General features: G+C 46.6%; 1 protein-coding gene across 1 annotated transcript in view; it reads right to left on the bottom strand.

The window, feature by feature from the left end:
* The window catches only part of PLAC9 (placenta associated 9), a 68,801-nt gene extending 48,684 nt beyond the window's left edge, over positions 1–20,117 (bottom strand). Inside the window, exon 1 of the mRNA XM_089682513.1 lies at positions 19,884–20,117. Coding sequence (XP_089538639.1) covers positions 19,884–19,965 — 82 coding nt within the window. The 5' untranslated portion in view covers positions 19,966–20,117. The remainder of the gene's footprint in view (positions 1–19,883) is intronic.
* Between the last annotated feature and the right edge of the window lie 482 nt (positions 20,118–20,599).

Below are 20,599 nucleotides of genomic sequence, written 5' to 3'. Positions count from 1 at the left end.
ACTCCACCCAAATTACACTCTCTGCCTCGTCTGCACGCCCCAGTCATGCTGGCCCTCCCTTATACTTCGCTCAGTCCAGGCCCTGACTTGACTGTTGGACTTGCAGAATCCCGAGGCTAATACTTACCTACCCCCTTTAAAACACCACCACCCCTTCAAAACCTTTCCCCCCAAATAAACACGCAACTCACTTTTTGGTGTAAAACCGGCCATAGCAGCCATTTATTTAACATAACTCAACATAAATATCTTACAATAACTCAATTGATACCTGACAGTAAATTACCACCCGGGTCCAAGGTCTCTGAAGGCACCATTACTCCCATCACCAACTCGGCTGTATCTACTACTCAATGAAAGGCCCCCAGCCGCTACTACACCGCCTCGGGGACAATACTACTGTTACTTAACCCAGATACAGCCAAATGAACTCCCACATTACCAATATGACCTTTTATTGGGAAGGGACACCCATACCTACGATGGGCCCAACCCATAATTCCTCAACTTGTCACTCCACCACCGCCTTCAAAGACCCATCGACCCCTGCCACAGCACACGAGTGTGAACCCTTACACTTGTGTAGCCCGCCACACACGTAATCCACGTTGGATACCATCCTGCAGGCCCAAGGACCACAGGTCAATCCCAACTGCATTAAGATGCACCCCATCCGAATGCAAATACCGCCAGGACTCCTCCTCCAGCTCCCTATGACGGACTGCTAGGCCACCATTCCTCACCACAAAACGCGCCACCTCCTTATTCACCTTAACCGGAGCCCTATTAATTTTTGCGACGGAACGGGCCATACGCCAATAAGCACGGGCCACTATGTCCGACCATACCAGCACTGTGTCCGGGAATCCGCAAAAAATCAAACTTGATATCCCGGATAACCTCCCGCATGGAGCGCAACCCGAGATCATTACCCCCCACATGCAATACCAAAACATCTGGAGGCCGGTCCAAACGGGCATAGCGATGAATTTCCGGGACCACCCTGGACCACAACATTCCCGGCACTCCAAGCCAACGAAGCCTCGCCTCCCCCCTCTCAAATCCCAGTTGCCGACCCTCTGGACGAACATCCGCTCTCTTAGCCCCCCAAAAAACATATGAATGGCCCAAGATCCAAACCAAGCAGCCTTCGGAACCTGCAAAGAAACACACAAAAGAAGGGAGGAGGTAGAACCTTCACCACAAAGGCCCCCACAAAACAAACAAAAACACAAAGTTAACAAAATACAAGTACCACAGAGACCAACACACAACACCAAAACCTCTTTTTTTTTTTTTTTTTTTATCACAAGAGCTGAGGGCGCACATATAACTTGAACCTATCCGAATCCCAACGCCCAATCCGACGAACCACTTGATCACCTAACCCCCAGCGGGCGGCCTCCGTAGCTGCCCCAATGCGAAACGAATGAGACGAGTAATGTTCCACACCCAACCCGGCAGACTGCAAACACAGTTTAAACACTGCCCCAAATTGGAATCTAGACAGAGCCATCCCATTCGTATGCAAAAAGAAAACCCCAGGAAGGTCAGGTCTCACCTTGAGAAATTGCCTAACCGCCCGTACCGGACAAAGCCGAGAACTCGGAATCTCAGCCAATTCCACCCAGGTACCCCGACCCAAACGGTCCGTTTTTGACTTGCGCAGAAAAATACGCAACCCACTACCCAGCAAGACCACCTCATCCACGGCCAAACCACCCTCGCCCCACTTAGTCCGACTAACCAACTCCCCAACCCGAAAGGCCCCAAAAAATGCCAGCACAAAAGCCGCTCGGAACAAAATCGCCTCATACAACGAGGAACAAATATGATCCAACTGGCCAACCACCACTTGAAGAACCTCAAAAGAAACCGGCTGTCTAGAATCAGGGATGGAACGGCCTTTTCTGTACCCCCGCATAGCCTGCCGAACAAGGAAATCCTTCGTCACGTCACGACCCCCCGCCAGTTTTAAATGAAAAGCCAACCCTGCCAGCTTGCGAGACATCAAAGTTGCGGAAACACCCCTTTCAAAATTCCTACCGATGAAATAAAGCAGGAGGCATAGGGCATCATCCACCCCTAAACCACCCCCCACCTCACTCACCAGCTCCAGCCATTCCCGCCACACCTTCTCATAGAAAACCCAAGTGGACGCGCAAACTGATGTCTGAATCAAGGCCGCTGAAGAGGCAAGGCAATGCTCCACAAGTGATCCGGACAATCGATACCGCGTTGCTCCGCTTCTGGTGCCAACCGACGGAATCTGTCCCACTGAAAACGAGATAGAGCATCAGCAACTGAGTTATCCACGCCCGGAACATGTACAGCCGAAATAAAACAATTGAGACTGAAACAGTCCAAAACCAACCGCTGCAACATACGAACCACCGGCCTAGACATGGCCGAAACACGGTTAATGGAATGAACCACGCTCAAATTATCACAATGAAAGCGAATCCGTTTATTCCGGAAAACTGCACCCCACAAAGAAACAGCTAAAACGATTGGGAAAAGCTCCAGTAAGGTCAGATTGCGCAACAGACCCACCTCCCGCCATTGCAAAGGCCACAAACCCGCACACCACTGACCCTGAAAATAGGCCCCAAAACCGGCCGAGCCCGCCGCATCCGTAAAGAGTTCCAAATCAAAATTGGACACGACCCCATCCAACCAAAGTGATCTTCCATTATAGGAATCGAGAAACGACCTCCATACCCCCAAATCATCCCGTAGCTCACCTCGCAGCCGAACCCTGTGATGCGGGGCCGCCACACCAGCCGTGGCAGCCGCCAAACGCCTGGAAAATATACGCTCCATGGGCATGATGCGACAAGCGAAATTTAACTTGCCTAGTAACGACTGCAATTCCCGAAGCCGAATCTTCCTACACTGACCCACTGAACTCACCAACCCCCGGAGCTCCTCCAATTTATCCTGAGGCAAACGACATTCCATGGCCTTCGTATCGACAATAATTCCCAAAAAACACAATTCCGTTGTCGGACCCACCGTCTTATCCGAAGCCAAAGGAACGCCAAAATGCTCAAACACATGTTCCACCGTGCTCAGTAACGACGCACAGATGGAACTACCCGGAGGGCCAATACACAAAAAATCATCCAAATAATGGATGACAGATGCGAGCCCAGAAACATCCCTAACCGCCCATTCAAGAAAAGAACTAAAAGTCTCAAATAGAGAACAAGAAATGGCGCAGCCCATAGGCAAGCAACGATCAACAAATATGCACCCCTCCCATTTGCAACCCAGCAATCGGAGACAACTAGGATGCACCGGCAAAAGGCGAAACGCCGCCTCAATATCAGTTTTTGCCAACAGGGCACCCCGACCAAACCGCCGCACCCATGAAATCGCCACGTCAAAAGAAGTGTAGGAAACAGAACACAAACCTGGGTCAATAGCATCATTGACCGAACCCCCCTGCGGATGAGACAGGTGATGAATGAGTCTATATTAATTAGGCTCTTTCTTGGGAACAACACCCAGCGGCGAAATTACCAAATTAGGCATAGGGGGGTCCACAAACGGACCAGCCATGCGGCCCAAGGACACCTCCTTGTCAATTTTTGCCCTGATAACCTCGCAACCGCGCCGCGCCGACCTCAAATTATCCGCCGCTGGAGGAACTACCGCCAATAGACAGGGGATCAAAAAACCTTCCGAAAAACCCCGCCGCAACAGGGTCGCCGCCGCCTGATCAGGGTACCGCTTTAAAAACGGCAACATCCTTCCTACCCTCACTGGCGACTTCCCTTTTTCCAGTGTCACCACCTCTCCCCCTTCCTTGCTTGAAACACCGGGACAATGGATGGGCCCCCCCACAACCCGAGCACTCATGACGGAATCGGCAGCCGGATCCAAACCTGCACGATCCCTCATTAAACTGCCAGCAGTAGCCCTTCCTAAGCACGGCCGGCTGCGCAACCGTATCTGCACTTCTGGCCCCCCCCTGAAAGGGATGAGCCGAGGTCCTCACGGGAGTCATGAGCTTCATCCACAGCCCGATATCTTTATGGTCCCACCGCAAAGATGGCCTAACCGCCATACGCTGACGAAACTGCTCGTCATAACGTAACCACGCGATGCCCCCATAAACCCTCTGAGCTTCCCCTATGGCATCCAAGTAACAAAAAAGTGGGGAACAATGCTCAGGTGACTTCTCTCCAATAACGCTTGCCAAAATGGCAAACGCCTGAAGCCAATTAGAGAACGAGCGGGGAATCAAACGATATTGCCGCTTTTCTTCCTCCTCCCTCTTACTCTCATCTGGCCGAACTTTATCTAAGTTGAATTTCTCCAACGGCAATAAAGAAAATATTTCCACATACTCGCCCACCATCACACCCCGTAACCCCTTTATCTCCGCCATCAACCCCAACGTGATCCGCCGCCGCTTCCCCCCTCAGAGCCTCAGAACCAGAGCTAACAGAACCCACCACTGCCGATCGCACTGCGGCCGCGACTCCAGAGACCTGCGGCCCAGCCACCGTAATCACCTGCGGGGGGACCCCAGCAGCTCCGTATCTACCACCCCCGGGGCCGACACCGCTCCCTGATGCCGCATCTTGCATCCCCGACCAAGCAGCCAAAGGTGGCGCCGAAGTCCTAGCGACCAACCCCGCCTCACAACGAGCCAACACTTCCCTAAAACCGGACAACATCATACCGACAACACCATCAGCCCCCGGGGAACCCCCCAAAGACCCCACGTTAAGCCCTGCAGCCCCAAACCCCCTCTCCGCCAAAACAGAAACGCCACTCCCCAGGTCCCGAAACCCCTCAAACAGAGAAACTAAAGAAGACAAAGAAACAGCCCCTGAATTCAACTCACCAGGCTGCAGTCGTTCGCCGGGACCCACAGCCGCCAATCCAGATCCAGGCAGGGATGAAGGGACCGCATCTTCCTCGGAACCGCTGAGCTCCCCTTCGGATCTCCTCTCCGCATCCACCGGATCCCAGGCCGCACCAGGCCTCGCTCCAGGCTCTTCACCAGCTCCTGGGCCCGGTCGGCACACTGAACGGCTGGCAGCATCCACCGCACCAGAGCCCAGAGCCGCCGGATCATTCCTCCCACGCTGGGCTCGCTGGGACGCAGCCGAAGCCCCAACTGACAAGGGGCCTTCTCCTGCTCCTGGAGCAATGCGGCGCACAGGGGTGACCTCAGCACCCCCCGCCCCCCCTCGAGAGGCTCGCTGGGCCACCGAGACACGCCCAGCAGCCGCAGGCTGATTTCCGGAGGAAGGTCTCCTCCCAGCTCCCGAGCCCAGATGGCGCCCGGGAGTGACATCATCAGGCCCCGCCCAGCTCACGCTCCGCACCGCCGACTTCAGGGAGGCCCGCCGGGCGGCAGAGGGGAGCCCAGCAGCCGCAGGCCGGTGAGGGAGATGTGGATCCCCGGCTCCAAAGCCCGGGCCGAACACAGGGGCCATGTCATCACTGGCTGCCGGCCCAGAGCTCCGAGCCGCTAAGCCCCGCCCACTTCGTGTTCGATCCGCACTTAAAGATGGCCCCGACCTCAAGGTCCCGGCCTGTGACGAGGCGGCACCCTCCTGGGCCCGCCGTGATTCCGGAGAGCCCGATCCTCTGCTCCTTGGGGACGCTGACCCAGGCCCTTCCGAAGGCCGCCCGCCACTCCTCCCACGCCGGGCTGCCACCGCTGTAGGCCCGGAGCCTGCAGGGCCAGCCGCATGGTCCAGAATAAACGGTGAGTTGGCTGGGGAGCGGGTGGTAGTAGATGTGCTCCTGCCAGGGGTCCGCCAGCGACGAGGATTCCTCCCAGCCCTCCCCGGAGAAGCAGGCCGACGCTTCACCGGCGGAGCTGGTGGGTCCCCTAAGGGGCTCCCAGAACGGTGCAGAACCCGAGCTGTCACCTCTGGGCTAAAGCGCACCGGAGGCACAGACCGCCAAGCACGTGTGCACCCAGTAGAAGGGCCCGGTGACGCGGGCCTGGTACCTTGCAGCATGTCTGACAGCCTCTCCCTTAACCACCCTGAGCCATTGGCTTCAGCTGCCGCCCGCAATTGGGATAGCATCCCGTCCAAGTCACTCATGGCCTAGCTTTTTGTCGCCGCAGGTACCAGCAAGAGAAGAAGAAACCACCTCCGTGATGGCACAAGCTCCGACTGACTCCGACAAGACACAACCCCCCAATTCAAAACCTGCAAGACCACCCACAATGCTGCCTACACCAATCAAGTAAGTAACCACCCCCCATCCCCTTTTCCTTGCCTATACTCCACCCAAATTACACTCTCTGCCTCGTCTGCACGCCCCAGTCATGCTGGCCCTCCCTTATACTTCGCTCAGTCCAGGCCCTGACTTATGAAATGTTGTTCTGTACTATAGGACAAGGCAATTTCCAATCAGTACCTTGCCTGCCATCACTTTGGCTTGGATCTCACTATTACGATGAGTTTTCTATGAATTTCAGCACAATTTTGTAGTGCAACTTTGATGTGACTTTGGTGCGATTTGGCTCCATAGAGTATGCTAACCACATCCAAAGTAGCACAGGAATCTTTTTCAAAATTGCACCGCACAGCGTCGCATTGATATGAACAGGCATGATTGAAAACAATGTGTTAGAAATTGACGTGAATGTACAATATATGTAAAGCGCTGCCTAAATTAACAGCGCTATACAATTACCTGAAATAATAAATAAATTGCTGACAAAGGAATTTGAAGATTTACTGTACTATAGGCATATGTGTACAGGCTGACAAATGACACCATGAAACTACAGGATCAATGCACATCTTATATAGGTGAATAACACAAGTTGCAGGCAGGAAGGTTTACAATGCCTTTATGGCCTTGCTTACACTAGCAGTTGGGGATGGTAAAACTCCATGGCTGAGTCATGTTTTTACTGCCCTTTAACAACTCACCCTTTAGAAGGAAAGGCAGAAGCTGGGCATGTGCACATTGAGCACAATGCATGGTGTTGCACCATAGTAATCTGGCATTTAAGGTGTTGCGGTGGGTACACACTACTAGTTTTTATTTTCTTTTGTTCAACCCAGCGGGCTGAAAGAAAAAAAAACTGACAGCTCAGTTTTGATTTGTTCACCCCAAATGTCCCCTAAATCAATGTCTATAATGCTAATGACAAGTGAACACTGATGGACAAATATTCACACGTACACTTATACATAGTATAGATCTTCCAATACCCACTGATTGTATAATATTATGACGGTGTTTTTGCAGAAATGCAGCTCACATGAACTCTGGACAGCCACCAAGATTCAAGTAAGATTAGATAAGATCATGTGATCCATGTCATGGGAAATTTGGATTCTAAGAATTCTACATAAATCTTTTTATTTATTTATGGTACATGGGACCATGTTATTTCAGAATCCAATTAAAATGTTAAATCTTCAATTCATTATTCTGTTATTTCTGCATTTAGTTTAGAGTTACAATCAGTACAGAGGTAGAATGGGCACAGCCACACCCAGGACTTTCCTTTATTCAGTCCTAGAACCTAAAGGCTCCAAAGGGGAGATATCTTTTTAAAGGAAAGCTAGCAGAAAATCTATTTAGTTAATACAAGTAAAAGTTAAAAATTTTAAATTACATTTTCATTTTTTTAGCACTAGCAATTGCATGTAAAAGCATGTTTGTATCTGTATGTAATTGTTATGTAAAAGTCCTGTAATGCAATGGTTTTGAAGCAGAAGGAAAACCTTCTCATGTGACAACTATGCTACAGTAAAAAATCAATTTCTAGATGCTTGTCCATGAGCACCTAATGCTGAAGCTCCCCCAAATGGTTCTTACTAACTCTTGAGCCACACTTTTCTTTTGATGTGCTTGTCTCTCCACAATTTCTTTAGCCATGAATAGGACTTTACTAGGCCTCAGTATCATTACTCCTCTACTAGTTCCTCCTACTCTCAATGCAATATCAGTCCAATGTGGTCAGTGCTTCCCTAGGTTTTCCGAACTCTTCTGTTTAACAGCTTGCGGACCGCCCCATGTACTTATACTGTGACAGGGCAGCTGCTCAGCACTGGATCGCGTAGATGTATGTGATCCAGCATTTCCGAGTAAAGGATGAACGCCCACCCACTGCCCCAAAGTACCAAATTTGCTATCAACTTTCAACTTAGCGAATCACAATACAGAGCCCTGTGTTTACTAACAGCACAGGGCTCTGTACATGGAGCAGATATGTGGCTGTTTTTTTCCCCCCTGCAAAGCAGGAAGATAAAACAGTCAGACCTCTTATTAAAAGCAGCACACATTACACTTGTTAAGCCCACAATTATTGCTTTGATTGCCCCTAGATGTTAAACCCTTCCCAGCCAGTGTCATTAGTGCAGTGACAGTGTAGATTATCACGGATCACTGTATTAGTGTCATTGGAGATGTCAGTGTCAGTCAGTTCCCACCCGGTGTCAAATTGCCCACTATCACAGTCCAGCTATAAGTCGCTGATCACTGCTATTAGTAGCATAAAAAAAAAAGAAAAAATTCCAGCATATATACACAGCATCATTTGTAAACAAACAAACTAACCAATATACACCTATTGAGTTTTTTTTTAAAAGACATGTTGCAGAATACATTTTGGTCTAAATTTAGGAAGAAATTAGATTTTTTTTATTGCATAGGTTTTATAGCAGAAAGTAAAAAATGTTTTTTTTTTCAAAGTGGCGATCAAATACCACCAAAAGAAAGCTCTATATGTGTAAAGAAAATGATATAAAATTTCATTTGTGTTGCATGATCGTGCAATTACCAGTTACAGTAGCACAGTGCCGAATAGCAATAAAAAATGCCCTGGTCACAAAGGAAGTAAAATCTTGGGGAGCTTAAGTGGTTAATAATCACAAGTAGAGATGAGCGAATCGAACCTGGCGAAGTGGAATTCGTTTCGAATATTAGGAAAAATTTGATTCGCGCCGAATCCGAATATTAGCAAACTTCGGATGCGCGAATCGAATTTTCCCCGATCGGCCGATTTTCATCCCTTCTACAGCCGGCAAAAAGTGTCCCTGCAGAGAGCTCCGCTATTTCTGACAGTTCTCTGACAGTTCCTTCACATTTACAGCAGTTGAAACATTGTATCTATTTGTTTCCATTTAGGATACAGATGTTTTTATTCGGAAACAAATAGATACAATGTTTCAACCGCTGTAAATGTGAAGGAACTGTCAGAGAACTGTCAGAAATAGCGGAGCTCTCTGCAGATACACTTTTTGCTGCACTGGAATTCTTCTTCATCCTCATCCTACTTCTTCTTCTTCTTCTTCATCCTCATCCTACTTCTTCTTCTTCTTCTTCTTCATCCTCATCCTACTTCTTCTTCTTCTTCATCCTCATCCTACTTCTTCTTCTTCTTCTTCATCCTCATCCTACTTCTTCTTCTTCATCCTCATCCTACTTCTTCTTCTTCATCCTCATCCTACTTCTTCTTCTTCTTCTTCATCCTCATCCTACTTCTTCTTCTTCTTCTTCTCATCCTCATCCTACTTCTTCTTCTTCTTCATCCTCATCCTACTTCTTCTTCTTCTTCTTCTTCATCCTCATCCTACTTCTTCTTCTTCTTCATCCTCATCCTACTTCTTCTTCTTCTTCTTCTTCATCCTCATCCTACTTCTTCTTCTTCTTTTTCTTCTTCTTCATCCTCATCCTACTTCTTCTTCTTCTTCTTCTTCATCATCCTCATCCTACTTCTTCTTCTTCATCCTCACCCTACTTCTTCTTCTTCTTCTTCATCCTCATCCTACTTCTTCTTCTTCTTCATCCTCATCCTACTTCTTCTTCTTCTTCATCCTCATCCTACTTCTTCTTCTTCTTCATCCTCATCCTACTTCTTCTTCTTCTTCATCCTCATCCTACTTCTTCTTCTTCTTCTTCTTCATCCTCATCCTACTTCTTCTTCTTCTTCATCCTCATCCTACTTCTTCTTCTTCTTCATCCTCATCCTACTTCTTCTTCTTCTTCATCCTCATCCTACTTCTTCTTCTTCATCCTCATCCTACTTCTTCTTCTTCTTCTTCATCCTCATCCTACTTCTTCTTCTTCATCCTCATCCTACTTCTTCTTCTTCATCCTCATCCTACTTCTTCTTCATCCTCATCCTACTTCTTCTTCTTCTTCTTCTTCTTCATCCTCATCCTACTTCTTCTTCTTCATCCTCATCCTACTTCTTCTTCATCCTCATCCTACTTCTTCTTCTTCTTCTTCTCATCCTACTTCTTCTTCTTCTTCTTCATCCTCATCCTACTTCTTCTTCTTCTTCATCCTCATCCTACTTCTTCTTCTTCTTCTTCATCCTCATCCTACTTCTTCTTCTTCTTCTTCATCATCATCCTACTTCTTCTTCTTCTTCTTCTTCTTCATCCTCATCCTACTTCTTCTTCTTCTTCTTCTTCTTCATCCTCATCCTACTTCTTCTTCTTCTCATCCTCATCCTACTTCTTCTTCTTCTCATCCTCATCCTACTTCTTCTTCTTCATCCTCATCCTACTTCTTCTTCTTCTTCTTCTTCTTCATCCTCATCCTACTTCTTCTTCTTCTTCATCCTCATCCTACTTCTTCTTCTTCTTCATCCTCATCCTCATCCTACTTCTTCTTCTTCTTCATCCTCATCCTACTTCTTCTTCTTCTTCTTCTTCTTCATCCTCATCCTACTTCTTCTTCATCCTACTTCTTCATCCTCATCCTACTTCTTCTTCTTCTTCATCCTCATCCTACTTCTTCTTCTTCTTCTTCTTCATCCTCATCCTACTTCTTCTTCTTCTTCTTCCTCATCTTCTTCTTCTTCTTGCCATGGGCCCCTGTACCGCCTCCTCATGCTGCTGCCAGGTCCAGAGTGTGTCATGGGTCCCTGTACGGCCTCCCATTGCTGCTGTCTCCATCGCCACACTCTGCCATGTGCCACTTTCAGGTCTCCTCACACTGCTGGTGGGTTCCATTTTGTCATAGGGTGCTGTATGGCCTCCCATTGCTGCTGCCAGGCCCGTAATCTGCCATGGGCCCCTGTACCGACTCCTCATGCTGCTGCCAGGCCCGTAATCTGTCATGGGCCCCTGTACCGCCTCCTCATGCTGCTGCCAGGTCCAGAGTGTGTCATGGGTCCCTGTACGGCCTCCCATTGCTGCTGTCTCCATCGCCACACTCTGCCATGTGCCACTTTCAGGTCTCCTCACACTGCTGGTGGGTTCCATTTTGTCATAGGGTGCTGTATGGCCTCCCATTGCTGCTGCCAGGCCCGTAATCTGCCATGGGCCCCCGTACCGACTCCTCATGCTGCTGCCAGGCCCGTAATCTGTCATGGGCCCCTGTACCGCCTCCTCATGCTGCTGCCAGGTCCAGAGTGTGTCATGGGTCCCTGTACGGCCTCCCATTGCTGCTGTCTCCATCGCCACACTCTGCCATGTGCCACTTTCAGGTCTCCTCACACTGCTGGTGGGTTCCATTTTGTCATAGGGTGCTGTATGGCCTCCCATTGCTGCTGCCTCCACCGCCACACTGTGGCTCCACACTCTGGTTTTGGCCCCGTGACTGCCCAAATGAGTGAAGTGTGCGGTGATTCTAAGATCGACGGCACTCATCTGCATGTCATACTGACTGACAGTATTATTTCTCTTCCCCAGCAGACTCCAAGGGCATTTAAATTAAAGGTACAGTGTTCTGCACTAATATAAAGGCTCTCTGAAGCCTAGAAACCCTTTTTATAAGTTAAATTCGCAGCGAATAAATTCGCATCGAATCGAATTTATTCCACAAATTCGGCGAATCAGCCGAATCGAATTTTTGAATAATTCGCTCATCTCTAATCACAAGCATCTCTGCACTACCTAGCTCTGTCTTGACCAGGAAAACTCACCAATCACAAAGAGGGCAGGCCACAACTGGAAACTCCTAAAGAGCAATTACTGGCATTGTAAGGACTCCCTACAGTGATATTAGTACTAGCACAATTCATTTTAAACAATTTTAATTCTTCTCTCATTTAACTGGAAATTGCAAAATGTATTTCTTAATATACACTGTATATACTTGCCAATACAGGGTAATTGGATTCAACATATCTTTCCCTGCCCTATGGGACTTATTGTACTATCCCTACATCAACATGCATATAGAGGTCATTGTGAGCTAAAGTCAGGTAAGGAGGATGTATACTGTGGAATTTGTGCCCAAAAAGTTCAAGCAGAGGACCAATGACAAGTCACTAGTAGGTTCCCTACAGGTAGTCTTTTCCTTTGGACATACCAGACCAATGTAAATTGGGAGACCATATGACTAAGCTCAGAGTCCGAATCCTGGAAGCGTTCGGTAATAATTCCGAGCACAAGACCACCTTGCTTTTTTATTCTAATCACAAGCAGCAATACACTAGGGAGAATCTACAGAGGCTATGCGTGCATTATCTGTACACAATACACTTTCACTGATCTGTTACCCCCTGTAAACTGCTTGTAAGAATAGTTTACACTACAAGTACAATTATATACAAAGTACAGAGCTCTGTTTCTGCATGCATATTGCCTCTCAACGTAGAAATCAGCAGGATGAAGAAGATGCCTTAAATCCCAGAGATGGGATTGTGACTTGTAGACATCTGGAATACTATACCTTTCAAGTGAAAAGTCTCAATTTTCACCTAATATAAAAGACATGTTTAAAATCAGGCTAATGTTAAAATACAATTGAAACAGAGCAATGACACAAAACAGCCCAGGTAACTGTCTGATTTATCCTGTTTAGAGCAATGAAATGGCTTATTACATAAAAGAGCACAGAGTTCTCTAAGCCAGGCTATAAAATAGCAGCATGTAGTAAAATTCTCCAAACTACATGGACAGTTGGACTCGCTTGTTCACATCAGGCCATAAATTAGAGATGAACCCCAGGTTACATAGTGCATTTGAAAAAAAAAAAAAAAGATACCATAAGTTCAACCAAAGGGCAAAATTAAAGAAAATCACCTTGTATCCTTCAAATCCTAAACCTGCAGCTGATCCAAAAAAAGGCAACCCCCCTTTAAAGCATGGCCCATTCTTCTTGATCCCCACAGGCAAATGGATACCACCTAGATCAAGCATCCACAGTGTTTAAAGGAATATTCCTAATTGGCTAGATCCAGCTCATTCACAATTTCTCAGTTCTTGCTGAGAAGAATCCTTTGCAAATGGTGAATGGGAAGATGAACCTTTTCCCTTCTCTTTGGTGAAGATTCTAATTATAAAGTGAAGAACTTTACACCAATTTTTGGCTTATTAAAATGGTTCTCAGAGCCCCCCCAAAGTAAAAATTAATGACGCTATATCCCAAAAGCTTAAATCACACTATTATGGACAAGTTTACTACTCAGCAGGCTAGTAAGTAGTAGTAGCAGCAGTAATATAATAATAGCAAAAGTAGTAAGTAGCAGTAGCAGGCCTTAAAAGATTAAAGCTAAATCTGGGATCCCAAAAACAGATACCTAAACAAATTACAAAAATAATGCTTCTAACCATTTCTTAAAACTTGTCTCGGGTAAAACATAAAACCTCTCTCATATCTCCTTTTCCTCTTCTGGATCCTTCAAGTATCGTACCGCTGTACAGCCAATAGGAGAGCTGCCGTCATGGACCCCCAAAGGAGGACTATGCCTCCTGTACACAAAAGAAAAACGGAGGATTTTTAACTGGAGTGTCACATTTGGGATTTAGGTGAGTAAATGGGCAATTAGGTAGCTTTTTTTTTATTGGCAGCAGCCAGTTAGAGGTGGGGGAAGGGTAAAAGTGTGCTGTGGGCAGCAGGCTGGAAAGGGGGCTTTAATAAGGCATTGTACCCTTTCAAATGTCATTTTTTTTAATAGGTATTGGTATAGCTACATTCCCTGTGCTGTTTATTTGTCTTCCCTTGTAATGTTGGCCTCACATGTTGTGGCTGCAGTTTGTAGTGTCATGGCTGATTGATTCCCTATGTCCATGGTTTGCTACATCTAGCCTGTTCATAATCATAAAGGAACAAGACAACTTCTGGTTTCTAGGTCAAAGATTCCAGGGCATGTGTTGTTATCTGTTTTGCGTTCTATCAGGAATGTGGAATTGCTAATATAATTTAAAAACACATCTTTCGGCTGAATCAGTAAACTCTCTGTGTCTGTGAATGATCGGCCTCTTTGTGGCTTTCCAATCTAAGTAGCTTTCACCTGCAGAGCACTGAGAGACCCACGGATTACGGGATATGTAGTTTCTTCACAGGAAATGTTAGTTCTCAGACTTCAGAGTTCCTCTATTAACCTGTGCCCCATATCTGAACACAAGCAAATTGCTGACTCCGAAAATTGAAGATTTACATTACTATAGGCTGTGCATACAGGGCGCCAAATGAGACCTTGCAAGTACAGGTGCAGGTAGGAAGATTTACAATGCCTTCAAAGGAAATCTTAACTCAAAATTTGTTACTGGTTTTTAAATCTCCTTCGGAACTCGTCATGCCTTTTCAAAGGTGTCAATGTATTCAAGTCAAAATGACTTAAAGTATGAAAATCCAAAGTTCTGGTATTCCCATGCCTTCACTTTCTGCATGCTTAATTCAGGTTCAGCAAGTATGGAGGCCCATTGTCCTTCACATGTGCAATCCAATTGGAAACACAAGCTCTCCGCTGTAAATAGTGCAGACCACACAGATGGTATCCCCATTTATTATACACAGGACAAGAATTATAAAACGCTTTTAGTAATCACAGTGAGTTACATGAAAGAGTTTTCTGTGCGTGTGGTTAATGCATGCTAAAAGTGGCAGATCTGGGTCACTGTGTACTGCAGAAGAGGTCATTTGTATGGCTGAGTATTGTTAGAGCTGACAGCTTGTAAGTGGAGGTCATTGCTTACAAACATTATAGTGCCGTTATCATGTTATTATTATGTATATATCACCCGCAGTTATACCTTCTGCACGCATCTCTTTCATAGTTTCATACCCTTCACATTCCTATCCTGCACTTACTGCCAGCCATCATAGGCTCAACAATTCACTTCTGTACATACTATCTACCATCATACCCTCTGCATGCCCTCTCTCATACCCTCTGCACTCCTCTCCCTGTACATACTGCCCCCTCTCATACCCTCTGCATTCTTCTCCTGCACATGCTGCCCCCTCTCATACCCTCTGCACTCCTCTCCTGCACACACTATCCTCTCTCATACCCTCTGCACCCCTCTCCTACACATACTGCCCTCTCTCATACCCTCTGGATTCCTCTCCTGCACATACTGCCCTCTCTCATACCCTCTGCACTCCTCTCCTACACATACTGCCCTCTCTCATACCCTCTGGATTCCTCTCCTGCACATACTGCCCCCTCTCAAACCCTCTGCACCCCTCTCCTGCACACACTGCTCTCTCTCATACCCTCTGCACCCCTCTCCTGCACATACTGCCCCCTCTCATACCCTTTGCACTCATCTGCTGCACATACTGCCCCCTCTCATGCCCTCTACAGTAACCTACTGTAAACTGCCATCAAACCCTGAACATTCCTCTCCTGCACATACTGCCCTCTCTCATACCCTCTGCACTCCTCTCCTGCACATACTGCCCTCTCTCATACCCTCTGCACTCCTCTCCTGCACACACTGCCATCTCTCATACCCTCTGCACTCCTCTCCCTGTACATACTGCTCTCTCTCATACCCTGTGCACTCCTCTCCCTGTACATACCTCCCTCTCTCATACCCTCTGCACCCCTCTCCTGCACATACTGCCCTCTCTCATACCCTCTGTACCCCCCTCCTGCACACACTGTCCCCTCCTCATACCCTGTGTACTCCTCTCCTGCACATACTGCCCCCTCTCATACCCTCTACAGTAACCTACTGTAAACTGCCATCAAACCCTGAACATTCCTCTCCTGCACATACTGCCCTCTCTCATACCCTCTGCATTCCTCTCCTGCACGTGCTGCCCTCTCTTATACCCTCTGCACTCCTCTCCTGCACATGCTGCCCTTTCTCATACCCTCTGCACCCCTCTCCTGCACATGCTGCCCCCTCTCACACCCCCTACAGTAACCTACTGTAAACTGCCATCAAACCCTGAACATTCCTCTCCTGCACATACTGCCCTCTCTTATACCCTGTGCACTCCTCTCCTGCACATGTTGCCCTCTCTCATACCCTCTGCATTCCTCTCCTGCACATGCTGCCCTCTCTCATACCCTCTGCATTCCTCTCCTGCACATGCTGCCCTCTCTCATACCCTCTGCACTCCTCTCCTGCACATGCTGCCCTCTCTCACACCCTCTGCACTCATCTGCTGCACATACTGCCCCCTCTCATACCCTTTGCACTCATCTGCTGCACATAATGCCCCCTCTCACACCCTCTACAGTAACCTACTGTAAACTGCCATCAAACCCTGCACATTCCTCTCCTGCACATACTGCCCTCTCTCATACCCTCTGCACTCCTCTCCTGCACATACTGCCCTCTCTCATACCCTCTGCACTCCTCTCCTGCACATACTGCCCTCTCTCATACCCTCTGCACTCCTCTCCCTCTACAGTAACCTACTGTAAACTGCCATCAAACCCTGCACATTCCTCTCCTGCACATACTGCACATTCCTCTCCTGCACATTCCTCTCTCATACTCTGTGCACTCCTCTCCCTGTACATACTGCCCTCTCTCATACCCTCTGCACCCCTCTCCTGCACATACTGCCCTCTCTTATACCCTCTGCACTCATCACCTGCACATACTGCCCCCTCTCATGCCCTCTACAGTAACCTTCTGTAAACTGCCATCAAACCCTGAACATTCCTCTCCTGCACATACTACCTGCCGTCATACTATTGAATGTATTGCCATGTAATGCATTGTCATGTATTGCCCACTGCATACTACCCACACTCCGCTCCTTCATATACTGCCTGTTGTTCTACCCAGATGCCCCTGTTGGGGTGGGGGTCGCCAGTGGCATCACCGGTGCTGGGGCCCCAGGGCATGTGACTGCATCTCCTGCAGAGTGCCCCAGGTCCCTGGTGCAGCAATTGCCAGCACTGCAGCATCCAGGATCTCTCCTACCTGTCAGCAATTCACTTTAGAGCCAAGGGAAGCTTCCCCTAGGCTCCTCCTCGGCTCTGACATGTCTTATGACATAACAGGAGGACCAGCCTGGGAGGAAAAACTTTGCACTGAGCTGCTGCAGCTGAAGTCTGTGTGGGGGAATAACAGGATTTGTGCTGGGGAAGTGTTTGCAGGCAAGAGCATTTGTACTGGGAGGGAAAGGAGAGGATTTGTGCTTGGAGTGGGGGGGGGGGGAAGACACATTTCGCACTTTTTGGGGGGTATGCACTCCTACTTCACAGAAAGCCAGCCACTTCACAGATCCCAGAAGACTGTGGGACCATTCACAAAGCGCAGTGTGCGCCGCGCATACAAAGCAGGAGACTGTGCGTGGCTGCACTGACGGTTTCCGGTACTTAAGATGCTGGCACCTGTATCCGAAGCAGATTGAAGAATCTGGCTCGGATGAAGACATTGCTGGATCCCTGAACAGGCAAGTGTCCATATATTAAAAGTCAGCAGCTACAGTATTTGTACTGTTTAAGAGAATTGGGGGGGGGGTTATGCTGGGAAGGGTGATTTGGGGGAGGGCGGGGGTAGGATTTGTGCTAGAAGGAGGGGATTTGTACTGCAAGGATTATTTGGGGGGTAAATAGGATTTGTCCTGAGAAAGGGAGAAATGAGGTTGAGGAAGTTGATTTGTACTAGAAGGTGGTGGAATTGGGGATTTTGAGGGGAAAAGGATTTGTACTAGAAAGGGGATTGGGGGGAATGGGATGGAAGAGGATTTATCCTGGTTTTGTGCAAGTGGGGGGGGAGTTTGTTCTGAGAGGAGGGGTATGCCGGGAAGGGGTGGGGGTATCAAAGATTTGTCCTTTTGTCCTGAGAGGCGTGAATATGCGGATTCGTGCAGGATTTTTTTTTGGGGGGGGACATTTTTTCTAAAAGTGTAAAGTTGTTGGGGAAATTTAGCACTCTCCTGATCCCTACACTGAATATCAACAGTAGTACTTCAAACAGAATCAGGATCTGCACTAAATGTATCCCTAGCTGGAGGTTTACAACCAACCAGAAAATGCACATTGTGATATAAATTTTTTTCCTAGCTAGACAAGTTAAATAGGATGCTGGCTTTCAATCTAATCAATTTTGGTTGAGTAAACAAAATGAAAATAGTGGGTAGCATTACCGTGCTTCATTGCAGGGGACAATTTTTTTTTTTTATAGGAACTAAATGGCAGCCAATTATAGACGACAATGCCCAGTCTATTTACTATTCTTCACTTCTTACAGTGGACATACACTGGCAGTTGACAGTGGGGTACACATAAAAGTGAACATTCATTCATCTCATTTATTTGTACAATTACAGTTTAGTTCAGGTGTAACACATGGAACGTATACTGAGAAGCTTTTCTCTTCTCTCACATTACAATTATAGGCATTGATCTTTCTAATAACAAACTTTGAAGTTTTGTTATTAATGTCCAGATTGAGACGTAACAGCTATAACAAAATTAAAAATGATATGCTGTAAGAACGAATCATATAATTATATAATTTGTATACTTTACGTATAAAAACAAAACAACTGATAAATTGGCAAATGTCAAACAGGCTGCGTTTCTAACATGGTGGACAAGTCAGTAATGATTTTGTCAATGTACAGTAATTGATCCCATGGAGACAGTAGAATCCCTGTGAAATCTGTGTAAAATTTGCCATTTCCCTTGCATGTAATACTAAAACAACAAGCAATTCTAAAAGTACTGTACATTTAAAAATTAGCAATCACTTGCCTTTTTCAATGTTATTGCTTATATGATCATCCGCTTCACATTAAAGTTAAAGCACATGTAACACTGGTGACTAGTCTTTTGCATTCTGCTTGCCTTTTTTGAGTTCAGACTTCACATTTTAGTTCCTCTTTAGTGCACCAATTAGCACATTTTTGGAAACAATTGTGTTACAGTATCTGGCACCCTGGAATCCCTATCTGTCCATGGAAGTTTTATTTCTATCAATATCATCACACGCTAGTTATTAAAAAAAAACTGAATTACACAGGCTGCATTCCTAAAAATGCTTGTTGCCTGGCTATCTATGGTCTCCATAATTTGAGTAACCGACTAGGAAAAAATTAAGCTACTTAAGTCACAGGAACAATGAACTTTCTGATCTCCACAATTGCTCCAGGTCAGAGACTCGGAAAGTATTGAAGATTTTAGATCAACAGAACAGCAAGACAAGTGGTTCCAAACAGTTCAGTCATTTCAAACTATGAATTTTTTCAGTACCAGTATAAAGTTCTAAAACAACGTACTGAAAATTCAAACTATTTAATATGGGTTCGGCAGTATTAGACATCAAAAGTGTCATGGTTGGGGGATCTTTAGCCCCCATTAACACCTGTATGTTTTGTAGTCACATTGTCCCCATTCACAGGTGCCTGTACATCAACACCAGAACCTCAAAAAGGCACACAAGCTACTTTTGAAGTGGAATGGGGTGTTTTTGTATCCATTGAATTCAATTGGAGTTGAAGAAAAAAAAAAAATAGTTCAGGAAAAGTGCATGTTCTGAGCAATTTTTAGGTGCTCACATAATAAAAGTTCATGGTAAAAAAAAGCACAATCCTTCCCCAAAGAAGATCCTGTATGGTAGTGCAAAAACTAACAAAACTTGCCTTGAAATTCATTACCTATGCTATGCTAAAGTGCAGCTTGGTGCTTTCACCTCATTGAGAGGCAAGCCCTTGTAAGACAAGATGAGCCTATGTTTGTATGCATAGATCTGTCACAGAGTTATTTCAGGAAACACTATAATTACCTGTCAGGCTCCCATTCAACACCATCAGCAACAGCAACACAAGAGGAGCGATGTACATGTTGCCACTACGCACACAGTCCATCCAGCAGATCGGAGTTAGCAGGCTGTAGTCTCCAGTGTGCTGTAATAATATGGCCCGTGTCACTGTACTGTAAGAGAAGCACAATCTGACTGGGGTTTAGAAGGAAGGAAATTACTGCAGAACTGGCGAGATTTTTTTTTTTCACATTCTCTCCATAACAGCAGAGCCAGTTATCCAGCAGGCTGGCAGAATTCCAGAGAGACTCCCAGGCCCCCCCCCTCTGTATTTATACACATAGGGCGTGCATGGAATTCAAAGGCCAGTGTTTAACCTTACAGGAAAAGTGTGTGAAAAAAGCACCCATGGACTTAACCCTGTCCACGCCTCAGGTATTACAGGAAAAGGACATGCGGAGTCAGGGCTTCAGATCTTCCAGCATTTTGCGCTCATAACAGCTGGAAAACCTGGTGCTCTCTAACAGCTGGAAAACCACATGGTACTTGTTTAACTAAAAACAGATATTCTTAAAACTATGGGATCATTATTATTTACATATTTAATCTGACATGAAAATACACCTTTATTTTTACAGTAATAATTGATCATTTGAAGTAAATCAGTCATGAAAGAAATACAGGGACTACCACTTCTAACCTCTTTCTGAACAGACTAGTTTGACTGTCTGTTATGTAGA

Source organism: Staurois parvus, unplaced genomic scaffold (genome assembly GCF_062004578.1).
Source record: "Staurois parvus isolate SC_StPar_1 unplaced genomic scaffold, SC_StPar_1.0 ptg000291l, whole genome shotgun sequence".
Classification (NCBI taxonomy): domain Eukaryota; kingdom Metazoa; phylum Chordata; class Amphibia; order Anura; family Ranidae; genus Staurois; species Staurois parvus.
This window is presented reverse-complemented; position numbering and strand designations above follow the sequence as displayed.